General features: G+C 44.3%; 1 protein-coding gene across 1 annotated transcript in view; it reads right to left on the reverse strand.

The window, feature by feature from the left end:
* Nucleotides 1-422: 422 nt before the first annotated feature.
* MTMR2 (myotubularin related protein 2) overlaps nucleotides 423-23,327 on the reverse strand; it is a 62,243-nt gene continuing 39,338 nt past the window's right edge. Inside the window, exons 4-15 of the mRNA XM_033051083.1 lie at nucleotides 22,145-22,239; nucleotides 21,853-21,963; nucleotides 19,715-19,816; nucleotides 18,942-19,025; nucleotides 12,131-12,280; nucleotides 11,144-11,332; nucleotides 8,980-9,165; nucleotides 7,921-8,127; nucleotides 6,287-6,379; nucleotides 4,809-4,922; nucleotides 3,290-3,466; nucleotides 423-2,339 (exon numbers count right to left, since the gene is read on the reverse strand). Coding sequence (XP_032906974.1) covers nucleotides 2,178-2,339; nucleotides 3,290-3,466; nucleotides 4,809-4,922; nucleotides 6,287-6,379; nucleotides 7,921-8,127; nucleotides 8,980-9,165; nucleotides 11,144-11,332; nucleotides 12,131-12,280; nucleotides 18,942-19,025; nucleotides 19,715-19,816; nucleotides 21,853-21,963; nucleotides 22,145-22,239 — 1,670 coding nt within the window. The 3' untranslated portion in view covers nucleotides 423-2,177. The remainder of the gene's footprint in view (nucleotides 2,340-3,289; nucleotides 3,467-4,808; nucleotides 4,923-6,286; nucleotides 6,380-7,920; nucleotides 8,128-8,979; nucleotides 9,166-11,143; nucleotides 11,333-12,130; nucleotides 12,281-18,941; nucleotides 19,026-19,714; nucleotides 19,817-21,852; nucleotides 21,964-22,144; nucleotides 22,240-23,327) is intronic.

Below are 23,327 nucleotides of genomic sequence, written 5' to 3' on the forward strand. Positions count from 1 at the left end.
TGGCATAGGTTGCCCAGAGAGCCTGGGATGCTCTGCGCCCCTGGAAGTGTTCAAGGCCAGGTTGGATGGGGCTTTGAACAACCTGGTCTTGTGGAAGGTGTCTCTGCCAAGCAGGGGGGATGGAACGGGATGAGCTTCAAAGGTCTGTCCCTTCTGTGATTCTGTTTTATAATACTGAGCAGCTAAGCACTGTATCTGCGTTAATACTGGTCTGTACAGGATAAATGAAACTTGTCCAAAGATGAATCTTGGTTTTCTGTCATTCTAGACTTCAGAGTTTCAACATTAGCGACTTGAAAAACCCTCTACAGAAGAAATTTGTATTTCACACACTGAACTTGCAGTGCTATTTATTTAATGTCTGCGTGTCCTGCAAGTCCTTTGGAAAACCACATAGTTGAAAGTAAGAGCCAGGAACTTCATCCATTTATCCATTTTTATTAATGTTAAGGAAACCAAACAGCCTTCATCAAGAAACAAAATATACACACAGAGTCAATTTGCTAATATAGAATAATGCTTTAAACCATCTTTATATAGTGATTGTATGTAAGAGCAGACCTGCAAATCCAAGTCCTTAGAAAGTTTTTTGTGTGGATTCTTTGCACTGTTGGACCATAATGTGTCAGGCCACCCTATAAAAACGTGGTGATGCTGTGCAGGCTGTTGGAAGGTGGCTGTGGATTTCTCTGTAAGCATGGTGTGGTGATGGCAGCAGTAGAGCAGGCAGAAGTGGAGACTGCAGGAGGAAATGACTGCAAACTACCCTGGAGGGAATGTGGCTTTTGAAAGGCTGTTTCTTAGGTGGAAATGGGTCTGCTCTTATGCTCCCTCCAAACATCCTTCTCTAGTGGAATAGCAGCTGACAGGTATATTAAACAGGTGACCATGGCCTAAAAGACCAGTCCTAAAAGAGCAACACAGGAACTCACACCAAGCAGGACCCCTTCTCCTCAGCAGAGAGGTGGAGAAGCAGCCTGAAGACCTTGCACATACTGAACTGCCTTTGCTCTAAGACCCCTCTGCAAGGGCCGTCATGGTTTCAACAAGTGTGTTGTATCTCCTAGAGTAAATTTTTGTATTAAAGTTGAATTTCAGCTTGAGTGTAGAGTGACACCAGTTCTTGAAGCAGACTGTGAAGAAGAAGGTAGGGTTTAGAAACTGGCTAAGCTGTTCAGTCTGCCAGAAAAACCTAAAGCAGCAGTTGCAATGCAGGCAGAAAGGCGTCTTTGGTTGATGCACAGTTGCTTCCATTAGTTAGCAGAAAGCTGAAATACCGTAAGTACACCACTGTAGCCCTGCACAGAAGCATTAGAATTGCTAATTATGCTTACCCAAGCAAAATGTGATGGCTGATCCCAGCAGTTCACACATGCCCCTTGGTATTCCACTACCTTTTCCCCTGATGACTATGAGGCACTGGAGGCCAGAGGAGCTGTGGAAAGCTCAGGGGAGCCACGTTCTGCTCCCCCTCTGAAATAAAGGTGCTTAAGTTGGATTCTGGCACACCCACTGTAAACCACAAGTAAGATTCTAAAGTTGCAGAGATGGAAGTAAACATTGTCCTACAAAATCAAGTCTTGTAGTGTTGTTCCTCTACTGCAGTGTTTTACTGGGAGAAGCTGCCCTTTCTTTAAATAAGGCATCATTTACATGGCTTCCTATGATCTAGGTCGAGGTGAAGGGAACGACTTGTTTCAGACACTGCTGTTGCTTGTTTCCAGGTGCGCTGGTAAACGCCCTCATTCACTCATTGTGCAGGAGGGTGTGTGATGGCACAGCTGTATCTGAGGCTCCAATACAAAGTCAGGTTTGGCCTTTCAAACTTCTGAGCAGATGATTTTCCTCCACGGTGCTTCATGCTCATGCACAGACTCTTTCAAGCCAAGTGATTTCCAGCACATCAGTGAACAAAGAGCAAGCTCCAGGCTTCTTACAGGTGGCAAGTGCAATTGTACTGTAAGCTAGCCACTGAGAAGGGTAATTGCATAGGGGGCCTTGTCTGTGTTGGTTTTTGCTTTAAGCTTTTCCTAGTGCTACAGTACTAATAAATTACCCTGGAGAGAAATAAATAAATAAGTTGGCATCTCCCAGGCACCATGCTGGAAATCCAGGAGGTTTCAGAAAAGCTGCCCCCCATGGTCCTGGGAAGATAGTCAGCAAAAAAAAGGTCTGTATTATACAACTGTCTGTACGGGAGCAACACACTGCGCGGGAGAGCCGGCTCGCTCCGAGGATGAGGTGGAACGGTTGGTGATTTCTCTCTGCAGCTCCTCCACTTTCTTCTGCAGCTCTGCCCGCTTGGCCAGGAGCTCCTTGTAGCGATTGTGAACAGGTTCCTGCAAGGAAAGGTGCAGCTGAGCACTGGGGGATCAGTGTGGAAGTGGGAGCCTGAAGCACAAAACTGCTGCTGACATTACAAACAGCTAAGAGGGAAGGAGGTACATGAGTGTCATCAGTCTCCAGCCCACAGGTACCTGAGTGGCTGCTCTGCCTCTCTGCTCATTTGGATCCAACATCCACAGTGCAATGGTGGCTAAACACAACAGCCTGTAAGCATTTTGAAAGATGGCAATTGCCAAATGCTGTTCTCTGACATTTCTGGGGGACACTGGCTATGGCATAATTTCAGGGGCTAGGGAGGAAAAAAACCAGCCATTTATATTTTCACACAGTTCTGACTGTTTAACAATCAGTACTGCAAAGTGTTTGCTGGGTTCCTGTCTCTAACGCTGCACATCTGCAAAACTGTTACCTGCAGATGGGCACTGAGGCAATGGAATTTTTGTCCCTTCCTACTAAAAAGTGATGTCAGCATTCAGGGTCATGATCAGACTGCTTGTCTGAGGTGCCTGCCCTGGGCCAGCCAGCTTCCCTGCTGGCTGGGGTCAGACCCCTGTGCCTCAGGCAGACAAAGAAGCAGCAGGTTCCTGCCCCCACCCATAATTTAAATACAGCCCTGAAATTCCTATCTAGACCCCACATCCAGAGAAGTCTTAAGGGTTTTAAGATCTTCTGTAAAGAGAATTCAGATCATTTTCCCCACATTCTAAGTGAGAAATTTCCCAGGTTGCTGAGAATCTTCAGCTCCTGCAGATTCCACAACGTGGTGATGCCCAGCTGGGCACCTGCAAGAGGCAGCTCCAGGTGTTGCCTGCTCTTGCTGGCATTTGAATTTAGGTGTTTGTTTTCAGATTTAAGCAGTGGCAGTATCATTACCTAAAGGTCTTGACCTCCAAAGTAGCTGTATTGGTACTAGAGAGGGAAGCAGGAGTAGGAAGAGGTGTACCTGAGGCTTCATCCTGGGGTTCCAGCGGATGTAGTAGCCGACCCACAGCTCGAGGTGGCGCATGCTGGCCACGGGATACAGGACATGGTTGGAGTAGCTCACGTACAAGGGGTTAGTAAACTCCTCCAGTTGGCTGTTGATGTAAGACCAAAGTGATACAGTCTTTTTTGGAAGGCTCTGTAAGGGAAGGGGGTGGAGGAGGCTTTATTTGCCATACGAATCCCAGCTATCGACAAACTGTAGCAGCATCGACATATGCCTGTCATTACTAGGGAGCTGGCTGGTTTTTGTAGCTTAAAAAAACCTCCCAAACTGTTCTTTTGATGTGGTTATTGTACTCAAAGCACATGGATGCAGGCAGGCACACATGCCCTGGCACGGAACAACCCCTCTGACCCACCCAGCTGTCAACACAGACCAGGAATCACCATTGCTACAGCGAGGGGACACCAGGATGTGAACTCCCAGTGCTTTAGTTAAACTTCACTTCTCTGAAGTGCTCCTGAAGGACTTACTGGAGTATTTAATTGCAAAAGAAGAAAAGAAAACATTTGACTTAGGCCCTGATCTAGTGGCATAATTATGCCTATGAGTACTCCCACTAAAACCAGTGCTGAAGTACTTTCTAGTTTAAGTACTTCACTAGGCTGAAGCCTTTAAAAAAAAAACCCCAAACCCACATACAAACAGCATGCAGATTTTCTTCCCTGGAAATGACAATTGTTCAATCACTGTGGACTCCAGAGAAACAGGGACACTGATTTCACTACAAGAAAATGCTATCACTTTTATTTTCCAGATAGTTTTAATGATTATTTTTAACTGATGTTCTATGAAATGTAATCACATCGGATCCACACAGCACTGCCCTTGTGTACCTCTGTGCTGTTAGGCTGTAGCCTTTGGTTACAGAATGCTTCATCTTCAGGTAGGTGAGACAGAATGAGTGCCACTGTTTTCCTTCTAATTCCAGACTGGGTCTGGATGTACACATCTCTACACTCCTCCCTGGGCAAACAAACCTCGACCAGACTGCAGGGCAGAGCTGGCTTGTGGCAGGACAGAGAGGCACGTCCTTAATAATAGCAGGAGAGTTGTCCTCTCCCAGAAAGATGCAAGCACAGCAAAAACACACATAAAGACCAGTTATCTGCAGAATGACAGCACCCACTAGGTAGTTTAAAGCACCGTAAAGGGAGCACTTCAAAGAAAAGGCACAACAAAAAAGTACCGGCACCCATAGAGTAAACTGAAGTTCAAACCAAAACTGCATTTCCACTACCTGGGAGACACCAGGAGCTCTTCAACCACTAGTGACTAACTGGAAGTAGACGGTGTCCAGAAGGGAATTTATGCAAAGAGGAAAATCCCCCAAGTACCAGCTGTTGAGAAGGGGGGTTGGCATTTCCCAGACTCACATCTACAACTATCTCTGAGTGAGAAACCAGCTTCTGTAGCAACATCTGGCCACCTAAAGCAATCAGGAACAGGCTTTTAACTCAGAGAGAAGCTGTCTTACCTCCTTCACTCTCTGCTGCTCACTGCTGCACAGGAAGGTGCCAAACAAACAGCTGTACAGGTGATCCAGGATGGTGATCAGGAAGTACTCATTGAACTCAAATGCTGTAGGAAACTTTAGGCAGAAATAGAAAATCAAGTTAAGATTTTAAAACAGGAAAATTAACTTTCTCCCACGCTGTGGTCTTGGTAAGGAGTTAGCCTCTTGATTTCTAGAACATGATCTGTCCCTGTTCCCTGCCTGGCTGGATATTCAGGGTCATATTTGCTCCTTCCAGGAGCAAGAGTTTCCCTCTTGGAAAGCTGCTTTGCATGTTCAGAGAGGAATTTTGAGCAAAAGCCAGAGGTCTGAGGGGTTAGAGCACTGTGTTTATGTATACTCAGTGCTGCTTCAAATCGAAGCTTGCTCTGCTATGCCTGTCCCTCACGACAAGCCATGCAGCCAGACTGTGAAAAAAAAGGCACATGTGAAATAAATACATTCAAATAGTGGAAATTTCCCAGGGCCAAATGGAAATAACCTGGGTGCCTAACACAGCACTTCCCAGAGCAGGTGCCTTCCCAGGTGTCACTTCCCAGGTGACAGAGGTCAGCAGGAGAAAAAGATCTAGGGGCACAGGCCATGTTTGTTGCTGAGCTCTCTGCAGAAACAATCTGACCTGAGACAGACAACTGAAGCTGCACCAAGGGTCAATATGAAAAAATCCAGTGAACAGCAAAGATATGCAGGGGTGACGGAGAGGAGAGCAAGAGGCCTTCCTCCCTCACAACCACCCTCCTCTTCCCAGGCTGCCCCAGTTGTGACATTGTGACCCCACTAGCTGCAGGTCAGGATGCCCAGCTGTAGGAGCAATCCAAGGACACCACAATGAAAGTGACTTTTGATGATGGTAAAGCCTCCTCTTCCCTCTGCATGGATGTGGTACAGTGTCACATGTAGTGGCATCCTTTTCTTCCATATATAGCGCCATCCTTCTCTTCCATTTCTCCTGGTTTAACCCAGGGTGAGCCTAGCTTTTTTTCCAGTGAACTATCTGACCATAGCTGACTTTTGTTTCACAGAAGATACAAAAAACCTTTCAGGTTCCACAGGAACCGCATGCCTGGGGAAAAATCTCCCAGACACAGGTGATCTCTCCTGGACTGTACCTCTGCCATGCCTGGCCTGAAGTGAGGCACTCAGCTCTGTACCTCACATTATGAACTGGAGCAGTACGTTTGCCTTCAGGAGAAGTTAAAATGGAACATGTTACAGGATCAGCTTGAGCAGAGGCAACAGGGATCTGTTGTCATGCTAGTGACTTACATTAGCAAGTGCTTTCAGGCTCTTTGCTAAACAGACTCCCAAAAAGTTTGCTCCTGGAATCAAAGCAAGAGTACAAGCCCAGGAAGGAGATCCTGTACACTGTAAACCATTCCTCTGTCCAGACACTGTGCCATGTCTAGGTGTACTGGCTCTGGAGCCCCCCAGCAGTTTACCTGTCTTGTCATTTGCCAGACACAGTCGATGAACTGCAGGAAGACAGGAGAGCGATCCGCATCCGCGTGATTCTTATCCCCATGGCCAACTCTCTGAAACGCAGGACAAAGAACTTGAGTCACACAGGGCTTCATGGGGGAGCTGCTGGGGTCTGCTCTCAGCCATCTAAACTTTTACCAATGGCTTTAAAAAGTTCAATGATATTCCTTTGTCCATATCAGTGGGTAAAGGAGTAAAGGACAGCTACTCTCTTAGTCTTTGAAGTGAAAATTCTTTATGGGGATATTTTCATGCTAAGTTAAAACAAGAGTTGTTTAAGTAGAGGCTCCAGATGCTATGCTGGCACTGATTTCAGTTAATAGCTAAAGTTCAGAAGGAAAAAAAAACGAGAATGCTTTTTGCTTCAGTTGCAGCTGTTGTCCTGGCTACTTCAGTAGTAGAGGGTGCTGGATGCAAACACTACCTACAGGCACAGCATGCGGCGATAATCGTCACGCAACACCTCGCAGTTTCCAAGAGCTGTACAAACACCAGCCCAGCCCATCTCCTGCCACCTCCAGAGAGGCAGTAGTGACAGTACTCCCAGAAGCAGGCCTCCAATCCTGGCCATGCTGTGTGGCCAACACATGTGAGCACGACTTCAGAGAACTAGCAGAGTACATTAATGGTTATATACTACCCGTGAGCCCCAAGTACTGCACAAAGATAGAACATGTAAGTAACAGAGATCCCTAATGCTGTTCTCCCCTCACCAAAGGAAGTCACTGTCAATATCCTCCTTGTCTAGACAGCAAAGAAACTCGTTGTTCAAATACCAGATAACAAGTTTTGCTGCAGAAGAACCACAGTCACTTTAGTGCCTCAGTTTCCCCACCTTCCTCAAAGCATTTGACAGTGCAACCCACCACTGCAAGTGCTGTACGCAGACCTTGTTCTAGCCCTCGCAAAATTAACAACCACTAGAGAACAGCTATGAGCAAAACACAATAGGAACAAAGACTGAAAGGCTACTACTGAAAGGCTCTCTCCATTCCCACCAGTGCAAACCATAACAAACTGCTGTGTCACAGCCCACAAAGCTGCCTCTCTGCCAACTGCAAGGGCGCAACCACAAACTACTCTTGGTCCAGGCTCAAACTGCTGCTCTTTCACCTAAATAATTAGAAGTCTCTCCAAAAATAAAGCGTGCCTGAAGAAAATGTGAGGTCAAGGCTATAAACAAATTCCCCAACCTCCTCAATACCAAAGCATTTCATAGATGATGGTGCCCAAGCAGTCTGAGAAAATGGACTGAACTGGAAACAAAGAAAAAAAATACCCCAGTGGTTTCTGCAGCTCCCAGCAGAAATGCCAGCACTGAACCCAAAGCACATTGCTAGTTTAAGCCCAAGCATGGGAACATGACATTATCATCTGAGACATTTAAATGCCACCTCTTCCTTGTACCTGACCAATACAGTCCCAAGGAGGTTAAGAGATTAACGGACTTATAGGTAGAAAACAGTAACATCAGTATTCACCTCTCATTTGTGAGTTCAGCCAGGAAACGTCTCATAGGAAATGTTAAACTCCTCTGAAATCCTTCAGGGACAATAACTTTCTGTTCAGTGCCTTCCACGGGCTAGTGACTCACCAGCTGAAATCTGTGGCCGAAGCTCAGCCACTCCTTCTCCACAAGCACTTCAAAGCCCCTGATGGTTCGGTAGTAGCCATCCAACATGAGCAGGGCGAGAGAGGTGAGCTGGGCTGTCCTGTCCCAGCCATCACTGCAGTGTACAACCACGGATGTCTTCCCTGATTCCACTTTGTCAGCAATCCGAAGGGCTCCAGCAAGAATGAGCTAGGACAAGGGAAAAAACAAATTACAAAATCTCTTTGGAACAGAAATGAAAAATGGCTAGTGACAGCACAGGACAAACCAAGGGCTCTGCTTGCCTCAAGGAGAATGGTAAATCAGTTCCAACTACTTTAGAACTAGGACAGCAAACTGGTGAACGCGTTTTCTGTTCCAGCAAGATGACGACACATCTAAACTGTAGAACCAACTCTAGAAGAGCCCTTGCACAAAGCTCAGTCCTTGGACAAGTCAAGATTTAAATGCCGGAACATTTTGTGTCTGATAGGAGTGGCCATCACCTTGCAGCTGTCCCAGGAGCAGATCTGCCCCTCTTTGCATCAGCAGAGCAACAATGTAAGCTGGACATTTTTAGAAAATTATTTTCAAATCATTATTTGAAAGCCAGCATCTGGAGAAGCCAAAACATTTGGCCTCCTTATTTTGACTCTGCTTGGATGCTAGAAAGGCTGAGAGGGCCCGAACTCCCAGCATTTGCTCGTTTGGACCAGGCAATAATGCCAGGATGTCAAGGAGCCAACTCAAGAACTTGGAAACTCTGTGACTACTGAGTTCTAAGCAGAGCTTTCACAGTTACACACCACCCAGGAACATTCTTCACTTCTAAAACACCATCTTTCAGTATTTCAGCCCCCTCTCTTGTCCCCCTTCTCATCTCCTTAAGATTCCTCACTCCAAGAAACTATGGTTTTAATTGTTATAAATGGAAAACAAATTCTAAGTCTTTAAATTTACAAGGAATTGAAAATCCTGGGGTTAGCTCTGAACCAAACCTTACCCAGACCGGTAAGGACTTGTGGTTTCTCAGCCACACGGAGTGGATGCTGACATGCATACCTTGATATGCTCTAGCCAGTGAGTTGACTCTAAATTAGACAGCCAGTGAGTCTCCTCAATATTGGGATACACAATTTCTTTCAGTTTTCTCAGCGACTCTCTCATAACATGAATATTGTGAATATCCAGGAACACTAGTTCTGCATTCTGATAGGCATCCTCGCTCTCATAGCCCCCTCCTTTAGCCTGAAGAAAAAAATTCACATACAAATCATTAAGCAAAACCATATTTTGTAGTTTATCCCAGTCATTTGTCCTGAACAAATAGCAACTGACAAAATACCACAGTGGCTGGGCTCTCTAAAGCAGGCAAAAACCATTGGCTTTATCTTACAGCTGGGAGCAAACACGTACAGGCACACACTTTGTGTCTCTCTTCTGCAATACCTAATGAATGCTGTAATTTTTACCAAAGAATATCACATTACAAGCCTTCTTTTCCTCTGTAATTATAATTTATCCCCATTCAAGCTGTTAACTCATTACATTCGCCAATCTATCATTTAAAAATTTACCATACTATTACAGAGGAGGATAACCCACACATTAATTGCCTTTCCTAAGTAGTGGGAAAGGCAGATTATAAAAAAAAAAATCTTTACTGCAACAAAACAGCTCCACCATTAAAACAAAGCTTAAAATGATGTCATGGAACACAATTTTTAGAAGGGTAGAATGATGGACCCTGGTAACTACTAACCTATCATCCTCACCTCTGTGCCTGGCAGGATTATGGAACAGATCCTTCTAGAAGATGTGCTAGGGCACGTGGAAGACAGGGAGGTTATTCAGGATAGCCAGCATGGCTTCACCAAGGGCAAATCCTGCCTGACCAGCCCAGTGGCCTTCTAGGATGGAGAGACTACAGCAGCAGAGAAGGGAAGGGTTATGGGTGTCATCTACCTCGACTTTTGTAAAGCCTTTGACACAGTTCCCCACAACATCCTTCTCGCTAGACTGGAGATGATGGGCAGACAGTTTTGTGGATGAGAAGTTGGATAGTCACAGCCAGAGGCTAGGAGCCAATTGCTCAATGTCCAGGCAGTAACAGGTGGTGTCCCTGAGGAGTCTGTACTGGGACTAGTGCTACGCAATATCTTTATCAGTGACACAAACAGAAGGATCAAGTGCACCCTCATCAGGTGTGCAGATGACACCAAGCTGAGTGGTACAGCTGACACTCCTGAAGGATGGGAAGCAATCAAGAGGGACCTGGACAAGTTCAGGAAGTGGGCCATGGGAACCCCGTGAGATTTAACAAGACCAGGTGCCAGGTGATCCCCCTGGGTTGGGGCAACCCCTTGTATCAGCACAGGCTGGAGGATGAACTGATATCAGAGCAGCCCTGCTAAGAAGGAGTTGGGGGTGTGGGTGGATGAAAAACTCATCATGAGCTGGCAGCCAATCCTGTCCCAGGCTGCATCCAAAGAAGTGTGGGCAGCAGGGAAGGGGGTGGATTCTGCCCCTCTGCTCTGTGAGACCCCACTGCAGTGCTGCATCCAGCTCTGGGGTCCCAGTACAGGAAAGACAGGGACATGTTGGATCAAATACACAAAAATGATCAGAGGTCTGCAGCACCTCTCCTATAAGGAAAGGCTGAGAAGAGAAGGACCTGGAGAGACCTTATAGCAGCCTCCAGTACTTAAAGGAGGCTTATAAAGAAAGATGGGGACAGGTTTTAGTTGGGCCTGTTGTAATAAATGGTTTGAAAGTAACAGAGGGTAGATTCAGACTAGACATAAAGACAAAATTTTTCCCAGTAAGGGTGGTAAAACACTGAAGCAGTTTTTTCAGAGCAGTGGCAGATGCCTCATTCAAGGTCAGGTTGGACAGGGCTCTGAGCCCTGGTAGAGGAAGCAGTCTTTCAACCATGTGAATTGAAAAATGGTGATACACAATGTCCAGGGTGCTAGAGTCTGACCTCAGAACTACTTCAATTTTTTCCCCTTCCAATCTCACTTCCCATTGTAAATTAATATAAAGGATAGTTAGCACTCACACTGATATCTTACAGATACCAAAGCAGGTATAAAAGTCTGTCTAGAGAATCAGATCACTGCATGCTGACTTCTGCAGTGGAAAACCCTTTTGTGATCCTTAAGAATAATATGAAATGGTGGTGGGCAATGTGCTGTGAAAAAAGACAGAGGACAAAGCACCCAACCTTATTGGCTACAGCATTCACGCTAGGCCTCGCATCAAATATGAAGATTTTATGGGACTGGGCATTAGAATCCATGATGGCTTGAAGGTACTTTTCATCTTCCTTGCTCCGCTTGCCACTCACTCCCACCATGGGCTGGCTACAGCGAGTGATGGTTGCTTGACTTTCTGGGTGAATCCATGACAAGACCTTCAGAAACAAATGGGAAATAAATAAAGGAAAAATTGGATTTATTAAACCAGTGAAGTGAATTACCTGTAATAGCTTGCTCTGGGATACTATATTAGTGGGTTCCAGAAGGCTGGATTCTATTAAATCACAAGTGAATGAAAGAAAGAACTCTTCAGTCCTTATTCATTCTGGTGGCATTCCCAAAGTTTGAACAAACAAAGGTGATCAAATTGTTTAAGTCTGACTTTTAAATATGATGCAGACTGTTTTTCTGGCTGTTGTGTCAGTATATGGGCTATGTCTTACTTTATGTCACACCATGTAAAAGTTAAGCACTTTAGGAACAGATTGAATTTTCTATAGACTTGAGGAGTAAACCTCTATAAACTTGAGGAGTAACTTTTCAGTTACCTCTGAAATAATCATCATAACAATGTGTTTTGTCTTAATTTCATTAAAAGAGTGCTCTCATCAAGACTATGACTACGTATTTCTCTGAAAATTGTCCCAGACAACTGTAAACACCCAAGCAGGGCTGCCTTGTGTTTCCAATTCAGGAACTGAATTGAGATTTGGTCTGAGTTGTACTAAATTATCTTATCTTCTAGTTTTGGTTTAGTCTACATTTCTTTCACAACAGTAGTTTCAGCAGATACTGTTGTTTTCTATGTCCTCAAACATTTTGTTGTCACTTTTATTATCTGCTGACCATTTATTTGGTCTCTGGAATCCACCCAGCCTGATCTTGGTATTACTTATTGCCCAAAGGTATGTGTAACAAAACCACATCAAAGTGGCTTCTTCTGTCCCACTCACTGGTATGCGTCCTCTGGATCTGAAGGATGCCACTCTCTTTAATTCCTCATCGGGAATGTTTACAGGCACAGCTAGAATGGCAGGGTATGTATCACACAGCTCATAGCGCTCATTAATCTTGGTCAGCCTCCAGCTTTCATTGGGAATTCCCTAAAGAGGAAACTGCAGGTTAGCAAATGAGTTGCTCTGAGACCTCAGCACAGACAAATCCCCAGACCTGAAATTCAAGGCAACTTTTGTTAATGAAGGACATTTAGAGCTGGCACCTGGGAATGCGTTATCTTGGTAACTTGCATTTCATGTCTCTCTAGGAGAGGTGGATGTTTTGCTCAAGTCACTGAAGAGCAGGGAAACTGGGCTTCAGGCAGGCTCACCTATGGCAAAGGAACTGTGGAGGCTACAGAAGTAGCAACACAGGTGGTCCCCCTGAGCCCATCTTTAAGATACCTTCTGGTCTCATCGTGGGCTTACGGAGAGCCAGGAGCAGGACAGAATGGGTGACCAACTCAGTCCCCTCATGGCACATAGTTCAAATATCTTGGGTGAAAACTGGGGATACAAAGTGGAGTTACCAGATAGGATGGAGGGGAGAGGGAGAAGGGGGGACAGGCAGTAAAACACTCAAAAAAAATCTGCCTGATTTGGGTTTAGTTCAGTGTTTGTGGCACACCTGTGAGAACCTCTAAAACCATCAAAAACTTAACAGCTGTATGCCTCTGCATGACTCTGCATGTTTCCATCACACTAAGCTCTCTGACTGTACTTAGGACTTGCCTGGGAGAGTAGGGAATCTCCACACACACATCATAGAGCTCAGCATGCTGTGATGGGGAAGCCACTCAACAGCTTTCCAGACAACAATCTCCAAGTAACACCTGAAGCACAAAACCCTGACAACCTGCAGATGTGGTTTGGCTGATGCTGGGAGAGAACAGACCAACAGGGAGTGGCTGGTGCAGCTGCCTGCAAGGAGAGATTTAAACAGACCCCTACTGCAGCAGGGGTGAGCACTGACACAAAGCATCTCTGTGGGAAGACACATCTGCTGCAGCAAACATGGCCAGGCTGTGAAGCATCGAGTGTGTTTTAGGGGAACATCAACTCTTCACACAATACATGCCTCTGTTCTACAGAACACTACTTCATTTTAAAGGAGGGTGGTGGGACACTGATTACCACTGTCGTGGCTCCCACAGGAAATAAATGACACATCTAACACGAGTCAGACGAGCTGTGATAATTATGGCTGACCCACACAGACTGCAGCCGGTTCCCCATCCCAGTGGTGAGTCACGCTGTCAAAAGAGGTCATGGTTAGAAATCTGAGGGGAGGCCAGAACTTCTGTCTAGTATCGGTCACACACCCTGCCTTGTGAACCACTACTGTCCTTTGGCCCTCCCTGGGAAGGCAATGTTACTACAAGGATCACCCCAAAAGCCTGAAGGAAAGCTATTTTTGGCACTGTCTGAAGCTGAAGAATTGTCAGAATCAGACATCAAGCAGAGTGCATACACAGTTCAAGCTTACTGATGGGCAAAACATGCTCAGGGGTCCACCTGCAAGATGGAATCTGCTGGGCCCACCAGCTCTGCTGCCAGCCAGGGAATAGCCAGACTTTTGCCAGTGACCAATCTGTTTACTGCCTGGAAGTGGACTAATGGCAAATTAGTTCTCAATCCTGTCCTAATAAGTACACGCAATGGATCCATAAGCAATTCCGGAAAATTGCACTTCCCCCAAATGTGAATGGAAATTACACTGTCAGTACAGTCTTGGCAAGAGCAATGAGAGCTAACAAGCAGCTACAAGGAAGAAAAGCTCCTTTTAATTTTACCCAGCAACTCTATCAATGGCCATGGAGAAGACCAAGGAGCAGGCACTGGAAAGCATCCTCTTCACAGTGATGGGCAGCGTGGCTTCAGAACACACTGCTCGGGCCAGAACTGAGATCTAAAACTCTCCAAAGCTCTTTCAGCTGCCACATTGACAAATTTGAAGGAAATCTTTCCTCTGCAATAGCCCAGACCAGAAAAATTCATGATAAGCCCCAGAGAAAGAAAAGATGCTGTGTGTCAACATTCAGTTTCTTTTGACTCATGGAGAATGTCTGCTTTTCCCTGGCTCCTGGGAATCACAGCACCCCTCAGAACGCTTTGGATTCGGATCGTGACTTTCTCTGTGGACTGGAAGCAAACCGAAATAAGCCAAGTGGGTTAGAAGAGAAGCTGAATTTGCATCTTCCCTGGACGTTTGCCATAATGCAGTGTAGCTTCTGCATTTATTCGTGCTCCTTCAGATTTGCCCTTTCTCCAGCTGGAATCAATAGAAAAAGCTAAACGTGATATAAAGCACACTGGTATTTCCTCATCTAAGATGCATTTCACTGCTTCCCAGTGAGTTGTATGCACCCAAAAGCCTACTATAAAACCAAACTGTTACAGATGTAACTCAATAAGCCTCTGCAGGCTAAGGAGTGGCTCTGGGTGCTGCCTGCCTGTACACCTGCAGGAGGAACTCGGGCATGCCTCACTAAAAGCAGTTTGTGATCATCCTGAAGCTGCCAGGGCATACGGTATGTCCACATTAATGACAAGAGACTTCTGCACAGGTCTGTCTTCTTCAGGTAAATAAATGCTGGTAGCAGCTCCTGATTCTAGGGGAATTCATGTCTCTGGTGGCTGCCAGAGGGCAAACTAAGGAAGGCAGCAAAGCCACATGTATAGTCATAAATTAAATACACCCATGACCATTCTCAATGAGCCCAGCTGATGCAGTGCACCTCACGTGTGCACTAATAAACTCATTTATCCTCCAACAGGACATTTTGCCCAAGCTACCAATGGTGATCCTTGACTTGCATCACAGTACCTTTATGCATGGCTGAAGACACCCAAACACACTCACTCAAGAGATGGATGGTAACAGCCTGGCCTGTAGCTATGCCTGAAACTTGCTCCTGTGCTTGGGAACACTGCTTACAACTATATCATCTAGCTATAGAGACATAGCCTTTGTGTCCTCTCCACACACAAACTAGACTTGGCTTCCCTCTAGATAGACATTCATACCTTACTGTAATGACTTGGGTTTGGTTATGACTTGATGTTGTAGAAGATGGAGTTTCTTTGTTTGCAAGGAAAAATTGTTGAAGCCACACCAGCACAGCACCAACACCACCACCTTGCAAAACACATGGTTAAGGTTAAGCACATGAGGATCCTTCACTGACAGGAAAAAAAATTTCCTTGCTGTAATTACATGCAGCCATGCCTCTCTACGGGATCAGGCAGATCCACTCTGAGCTTACACATGTAACTGCACCTTGATCTGCAGCAGCACACACAGGATACAGCTGCACAGCCAAGCTGGTCCCTCTACCATTGACTGAGCCCAGTCTGTGTCCACTCATCCCCAGAGAGCTGTGATCTGCTTTGCAGTAGAGACATACCCAGCATAAGCAGGACCTCAGTTAAACCATGGGACATTTAACAGTTCAATCCTCACTTTGCTCCCTTAAGCTACACCCAACCATTCTCTGGAGGATGATGTTATCAAGCTCTACCTTTCCAACTCTGCTTGTATACTAACACTGGACACTTCTTTTATCCTCAAAACAGGTCAGTTCTTCTGAGTTATTAGTTTCTATGTGCTTTCTCTGAAAGCAGCAACCACAGCCCTACACTGTGGGGCTCCACAGTAGATATGACCAGAGCAAAGGATATTAGACAAGAATGACTTTTGTAGGGAAACATCACACAACTTCACAACCTCTTGTAATACTTTCCAAATGCTCCTCACCTTATTAAGGAAAATAAAGCTTTAAGTTACTCCAAAGGCATCTTAAGGACTTTTGGTTTCAAGTGAGTCTTATTCACTTTGCAATTCTGTTTTATATTCTGCCAGCCCATGTGTAATAAAAATCAGGGAGCAATTTCAGTTTTAAATTTCATTTGCTACATGTGATTCCATTTACCAACTAAATCTCAAACCTCTCTGAGTTCCTTTTGTTCTCTACAGGTTGTTTATTACTCCCCATAGTTTTACACAATCAGAGATTTTTAATAAGTTACATATTTCCATCCTTTCCAAGAATGTTAACATGGAAGTTAGGGGTTTACTGAGTATCTTTCCTAATTGCTACAATTGCTATCATTTTGACATATTTCTATTAATCTTAATAAAAAAATATAATAAAAAAATAATACCATACTCAATCTTGCCATGCATACCAGTGTGGACATAGCTCTTACTATGGATCCTGGTCTAAAAGTCTTTTCTGGATGCCTGGTAACTGGAGTTTACTTTTGCTTCGCTCCCCTCTCTGTGTGTGTCCCTGCTCCCACAAGGAAAAGACTGACCTGGCCTAAGATACTGCATAATGCCTGGCCATCCTGCTGGGCTGCCCTAGGCCAGCCCTTCCCCAACAGTTTTTAAACTAATTCCAGAAGGTCCTGCTGACAGTGCATATGTCCTGCTTTTCTATTTCTGATCACAATTCATAGAGTCAGAGACAGGTAATCCCATTATCTGATTTGATGATGCCAGTTTTGTTTCACTGTTAACGAATCCCTGCTGCCATTTCAAGACATAATCCTGATTTACTGTAGTATTTGTTATTGCTTTAGCAGAACCTGGTTGGATTAAGAAAAAAGGCTATGACATTCACACAGATAAATTGAACATCCATAGTTACAAATGTTGGAATTAAATAAACAGACCGAAATACCTAAAAGTTTTGGAGGGGACATAAAGCATCATGCTGCAGGACCTAAATCAATTCAACAAAGGGATGAAATTCTCTTCCTGGCCAGATCACAATATAAACATCTACTGCAGTATGGTTTGCCTCTTCCTCAGCAGCTGGTGTTGGTCAATTTTGGAGATAAGGAGCTGGAGCAGATGGATTGTGTGATCTGGAATGGTAGTGACCGTGGCCCATCATGGGTAAAACTCAGAAAGGTTGTGGTTGCAAAAAATTCTGATTTGAATTCGCTTTTGCAGTTACCAATGTAAGGAAATGACCGTGGGCTTCAGCACGTGGACTTCAGTTTGGTTTCTTGACATAGAACACAAAAGCAGGCCACAGCACAAGTACACACTGCAGCAATGCCTCAGATGGGTCATGTTTTACACCCATTTTCTTTACAGAAAGACCACAAAGAACTGCAAATCACAGGCATGCAAACACATGTATCCTTCCACCATGTAACCAAATTCCTGACCAATTTAAGGTGCATCAAATCACAGTACAAAAACTAATATGGACAGTAAAGCTTCTATCACAAAAACCAACATGCCAAGATTTACAAAGTGGAATAGTCTACACTGAAATTATCTAAGGTCACCCTTTCTTCTTTCCAGATGCTGTAAAAATGTCTTTTATACTTCACTTGACTGATGCTTGGTTGAGTGAATGCTGTGCTTTCCAGTGGAGATACTTTACTTGTTACTCCAAAATTATCAGCCCTACGGGGAAGCATCTTGCTCAAATAACTTGGGTTGCAAATCTATCTCTACAAGCAGATCTTCCCATAAATATAACTACCAAGAAGGAGATAAATTCTAAACAAAGCAATAATCACTGCATTATCTGATCTTATAGTCAAGTTGACCTTAGACACAAAGTGATTACAAATGACTGGAGTTTGTCTCGAGCAGGTTTTTAGATTGTGGCCTCTCATTTCAGAACATGCACTTCTTTGCAATGAAGGCAGCATACAGTAAGATACAGTAAGATACATCTCACTTCCCATTAGCAGCCTAGAAGCCAGTAATCTATCTTAGGCAGCTATTTTAGGAGAGAACAAATCACCCCCAACAGTGAAGCGCTCGCTCCCATCTGTTAATGACAGGCCTAGACAACCAATTTAGAAGGCATGCCCAGCTTTTAGAAGAGCAGAGCTAGAAAAATGAATCCTTAGGTTTTGGATTCCAGGAATCAGAAGAACAACTAGGCTGGGACAGAGGTCTGGTTTTGTTTGATTTGATGAGAAAGACCCAAATAAATTTTTAAATTGCATGGTTTAAAATTTCTTAATTTTACAATGGAAAATTGGTATTATTCTGACAAATCTGGAGGAAACAGAAGCTTATTGTGTGTCCAGGGTAAATGTGTCACCAAATCATGCTCCTTCTTCTACTTCACAATTTTATAACAGGAGTGATTTCTTTATAAAAACCAAAATTCTCCCATCTTTTACTCCAGAGAGGACTACTCAAGTTTTTACTACAGTATTCCTAATCAACAGCCTGTCACTTCATAATAATTAATACCTTTGATCAGTCTACCCTGGACAAACTGCAACTGTGTTCCAAACTATGGTAAATCACAGTATTCTCTAAGTTGATCCCTGCTGAGAAACCATGCCTAAGACAGTGAAGGCATTCTACACTTAATTTTTCCCCCCAAATTTGCTGTTTAAGACAGGAAAACCTGGAAAGAATTAAAACTAATACAAGCAAGCGCTGAGGTATGAAACTCAACAACGGGATGCCTGTACCTGGAACATGCACCCTCCATTCCTCACTGCCAGCAGCACCTGATCACCAAGCCAGAGCATTAGTTTTTCTACCAGATCCTAAAGTCAGCTCTCTGCCTCCTGAGCTAATGTCCGTCAGTGGATACCTCTATCTCTAAAGCTGTACTGCTCCCAACAAGCACTGCAGTGTGGAAAACAACATCCTAACCAAGCCTCCACAGCATTTGTCAGCAGAATCATTCTCTGCTGCATGTAACCTGCAATTATATTACTGCACAGACCCTCATTCCTAAAGAGTAGATGATGAGGAAGGATGTGGCACAATACGCACCTGTCTTCTGTACTCCCAAGTTGGGTCATACACTTTCCATCCATTTTCTGGGAAAACCTCTTTGTACTCAAAGGCAAAAAGTGGCTAAAAGAAAGAAAATTTACCATTAAAAGCCCACTCAGAGCCCATTTACAGGATGTTTGATATCTCAAAGAGTATTTCATGACTGACCCTTCTTTTTCCCCACTGCATCATTTTTCTTTCAGGGCTTTATAAAAAAGATTAGCACTCTCACTGTAGCAGGTAATTAGTACAACAATATACTTTCCAATATGTCCCTCATCTTGGCTCTTACCTAGTACTTCATGGACAAAAGGGGTTTGTTATTAAAGAGAGAAGATAAAACTACTTAGCCAAGAATGCACTTACAGATTAACAACCAGATCCTTTCAACCAGCATTTGAAACAGCAATTGCAGTGTCATAACATTAGAGAACAGGGGGGCTGCATTCCAGATTTGGGGCAGTGCAGTCATCATTAGCTGTAAACCTCTGATGGATGTCACTGTGATTTGAGTACCTTCCCTTCATTACAAGGCTTTACCAGTAAGTCCTTCCCCATGCAGGAAAGAAGGCACTGTAATAGACTTTTCCTGCTTCCTATATGATTTAAACTCCTACAGAATTAAGTTTAAAACAGATTTGAAAACCAGCACTTCTCATCCTTCAAGAAAATGCACCCCACGTGAATGCTGTATTAAGTAGATGGGACAGAACAAAACAGTTTACTGCTACTCTGTGTCTTTTGGCAAAAGCTGAAGAGAAAACACTTACCAGATTATTTGAAACTGGAAAAGCATATTTCATTAGGTTCTCAAATATGGATCGTCTAGTTCTCCCTTCAGGCTTATGAGCAAACCGCAAGTTTCGAATATCCTAGGAGAAAAAAAAAGAGGGAAATCAAGTTGCAAATTTCCCAACCACTTCAAAATCCAAGGAAAATCCAAAAGCCAGAATTCAAAACAGGGATACATGACAATGCTATTTCTACCACTGATTTAATATTGTACTTTGAACAATGTTGTATTGCAACGTTGGGCTTTGTTCAGGTGTTGCCTACAGTCTCCAACAACAGCAGAGCAGCCAAGGGAGGGCACAGCTGTGTCTGACCACAGAATCCTGCCTTCACATGAAGCTCTCCACCTGCTGAAAGTCTTGAGGAGAGCCCTGCTCAGGAAGAAGCTGTTTGACCAGCAGGACTCTGTGAGACATACCTCCTTGGCTCTCACTGAGCTCTCACGCCAAGCAGTGCCATAAGGCCCCTGGAGGGGATGGCCTAAAAAAAGTACCTCCACAGAGCTACTGCATGAAGGGGGTCCAAAACCAGACAGCTGGGTGCAAAGCATCCAATGCCATCTCCCTTTAAAGCTTCCATCTATCAGAGCACTCAAAAGGATGTCTTGAAACCAAGAACTCCTCCACTTTGCACAGCAGCACAGTTTAGACAAAAAGTGGCCATTCAGGACCTCCTTTCCATAGTCATCTACAAAACCAAATTTGGAGAGCAAATAAAACATCTCTAAGTTTTTCCAGCCAAGCCTGCAACTAAAATGCTTGCAGTTAAGAATCCAAAACCCATGAACAGGAAATGAGCTATCAAGTTCAAGTACATGAAGATGGTAGAGCAAGTCAAAGAATGAGATAAACAGCTGAAGACTTTGCTTCCTCACAGGGATTACATGACAGGTGTCAGAACTTTTCAGGACGCACAAGGTGTAACAGTACCACTTTGTCATTGCACTAAGCTGCTGTGCATATCCTGGTGAAGCAGGCTGACATAAAATATAAATATATAAATATGCTACAAAGGGCCAAAACACCCATCCTATTGTTTGTGCCTGAGCTTCTCACACAGGGAAGCGATATCGTTCACTCCAAACTTGACCAAGTGTGCTTACAAACAAAATGGCTGAGGATTAGGAATCCAGATCAAAATAGGACACAAACCAGTTTGCCAGCACAAGCACCCCACCCTAAATTAGCCAGGGCAGATTATGACTGCCATAGGACAAGGGAGCAGCTGGATGATTTGGTACAGATTGCAGTAACTGGTCTTGACTCAGCACACCCACAGCTTGACAGTCTGCTCAGCTTCCTGGTGCCTCAAATTCACAGCAGTGACCAGAGCAGTTTGGGATTCCTTTTCATTCCTCCATCTGCTCTTATCAAGCAAGTGGTATCCTTTCAGCATAGAGGAGATCTGACAAGGTCTAAGCAGCCCAAAACCTGCAAGGTTCTGAATCCAGCTCCTCCTGTGTGGTCACTGAGGGAAGCAGAAGGACAATGCCATCGAGAGATATGGATTTAGGAGGGGAGATGGTGGCTTTATGTACTTTGGGGGTCTATTGTAAGCAGACATGAGGAGGCAAATTGTTAATTTTTACTGCAGTTTGTATTTCTAGTTATTCCAAGGGCTCTTGAAAGGCACATGTGAAATATGTACTGCCTTGAAAAAAATGGAAGAACAGCCCTGATGAGGATGGGAGGCTACTCACCAGACCCTCACGGCAAAGCACAGCAGCAGGTAGATATGAGCTAATGATTTAGGGGAAAAACATATCCCTCTCTTGCTCTTGAAATGCAAATGAGAGAAAGGCCTACTGAATTCCACAGTAACTGGAGTCTAACTAGAATAACTCTGGTGGGCAATCCTGAGAACTGAGGATGCAGGCTTACACCTCCATGATGAAGAAAAGCCACTGCCCAGTACGAAGCCTGAAAAAATGTCTGGACCGCTTCTCAAATGAGTGGAGCTAGAGAAAACTGAAAATTACTTTTAAAATCCTGGTTTTTGACAACTGTGAAGTCATACTGACTGAAACATTTTGCAGAACTTCCTACGGTACTACAGAGAAAACCTTTAAAAATATATGTTCCCCTTACCCTGTTGTAAAACACAGATAAAAGTTTACCTTGCATACAATCTCCAGCCCATATGAATTTTCACCACGACTGGAAGCACCTCCAATTTTCTCCACTCTGTTGATTACACCTAAAGATGCATCTAGGACAAAAGGAGGGTCCTGTAGACAGTTGAAATTTGTGAGTTTAAAAAGGGGAGGGGGAAAAAATCCCCAGCTCCTGCACCCTTATGTCTATAATATTCCCAGACATATAGCCACATTTCACACAGAAATCCTCTCAAACAACACCCAGGTCTGAAGATTGAAAAGGTAGCAAAAGTAGATTATTTCAAAAGCTTACCCGTTCCATGCTTTTAAAATACAGTCTATAATTGGTAACAGTAAGGGTCCCTCTGATTGCTCCAGTGAAGGGGCAGATGTAAGTAACATCCTTAGCTTAAGGAAAAAAAGAAAAGAAGAAATTGTCAATTTCACAGTTAATTTGTTGGAGAAAATTATGCCAGCAACAACATTTGTGGGTTCTACCTTGCTGATCATGAAATTAAAACAAGCTTAATCTGTGGTTCTAGCCTAGAGCCAACTTGCAAGTTTCAGTTCTGTGGAGAAGGTAAGAGTTTGGGTAGAGTTAGTACCATCACCCAGCATCCTACATGTGCACAAAACTGCTACCCCTGTCAACAGGCCAGCGTTTGGTGCAAACTGTTTTGTTCTTACTGCCCGTAGCTAAGAACATCATGTATGAAAAGAGGAGACCACTCTTGCCTGGATGCACACATTTGAAGCTGACAACAATCTGCATAAAAGCTACGGATTGTGTCCAACACGGTTTGTGCCACCAGGGGCAGAAGGCAGTTGTTGTTCATGTGGTTTTTAGGATGCTTGGGTCCTTCTGTACACCTTTGCACATGGAGTGAGCCCTGGGATGAAGGCCCTCATGGTACAAGCCAGCAGAGCTACAGTGATTTGCAGGAGCCATGAATCTGTGCAACACCCAGCTGCTGGTGATCTTAGATCTGAAGTCAGCGATCAAGTTACTCTGCACAATTCAATTATTTTTGAGCCTGAGTGATGGTGACTCAAAACAGTCCCCTTCTTAAATGGCCTCAAATGTTTCTCACTTGTTCCAGCAAAAGGCAAGAGGTGCTGCTGGCTTTCCACAGCAAACACCTCTCCTAACTGCCCTTCTGTTTTATATCAATTAAAAATGTCAAGATTTAAGTTGTCGCCTCCCCACCCCTGCTGCCTATCATGTCTTCTGCCACTGAAGCAGTTGTCTGGCTGTGTTGTGGCAATGGTTTACACTATAACCAAAAAGTAATGACACCCCTTGAAAACACAGAGGAGACTTACTGACCAGAGCTGCTAGATCCATGAAAAAACTCCCTGGATCATCTTAATAACCTCAAGCCTCCAAGCCCTAGGAGACCCATTTTGCAAGGGCTGTGTCAGGAGGAAGGCTCGCCTCCCCACCCAGGAGACAGCCACCATGAACATGAGGTGTGAGGCCACTGGGTTGTCAGAAT

The sequence above is a fragment of the Catharus ustulatus genome, chromosome 2 (genome assembly GCF_009819885.2).
Source record: "Catharus ustulatus isolate bCatUst1 chromosome 2, bCatUst1.pri.v2, whole genome shotgun sequence".
In the NCBI taxonomy this organism is placed as follows: domain Eukaryota; kingdom Metazoa; phylum Chordata; class Aves; order Passeriformes; family Turdidae; genus Catharus; species Catharus ustulatus.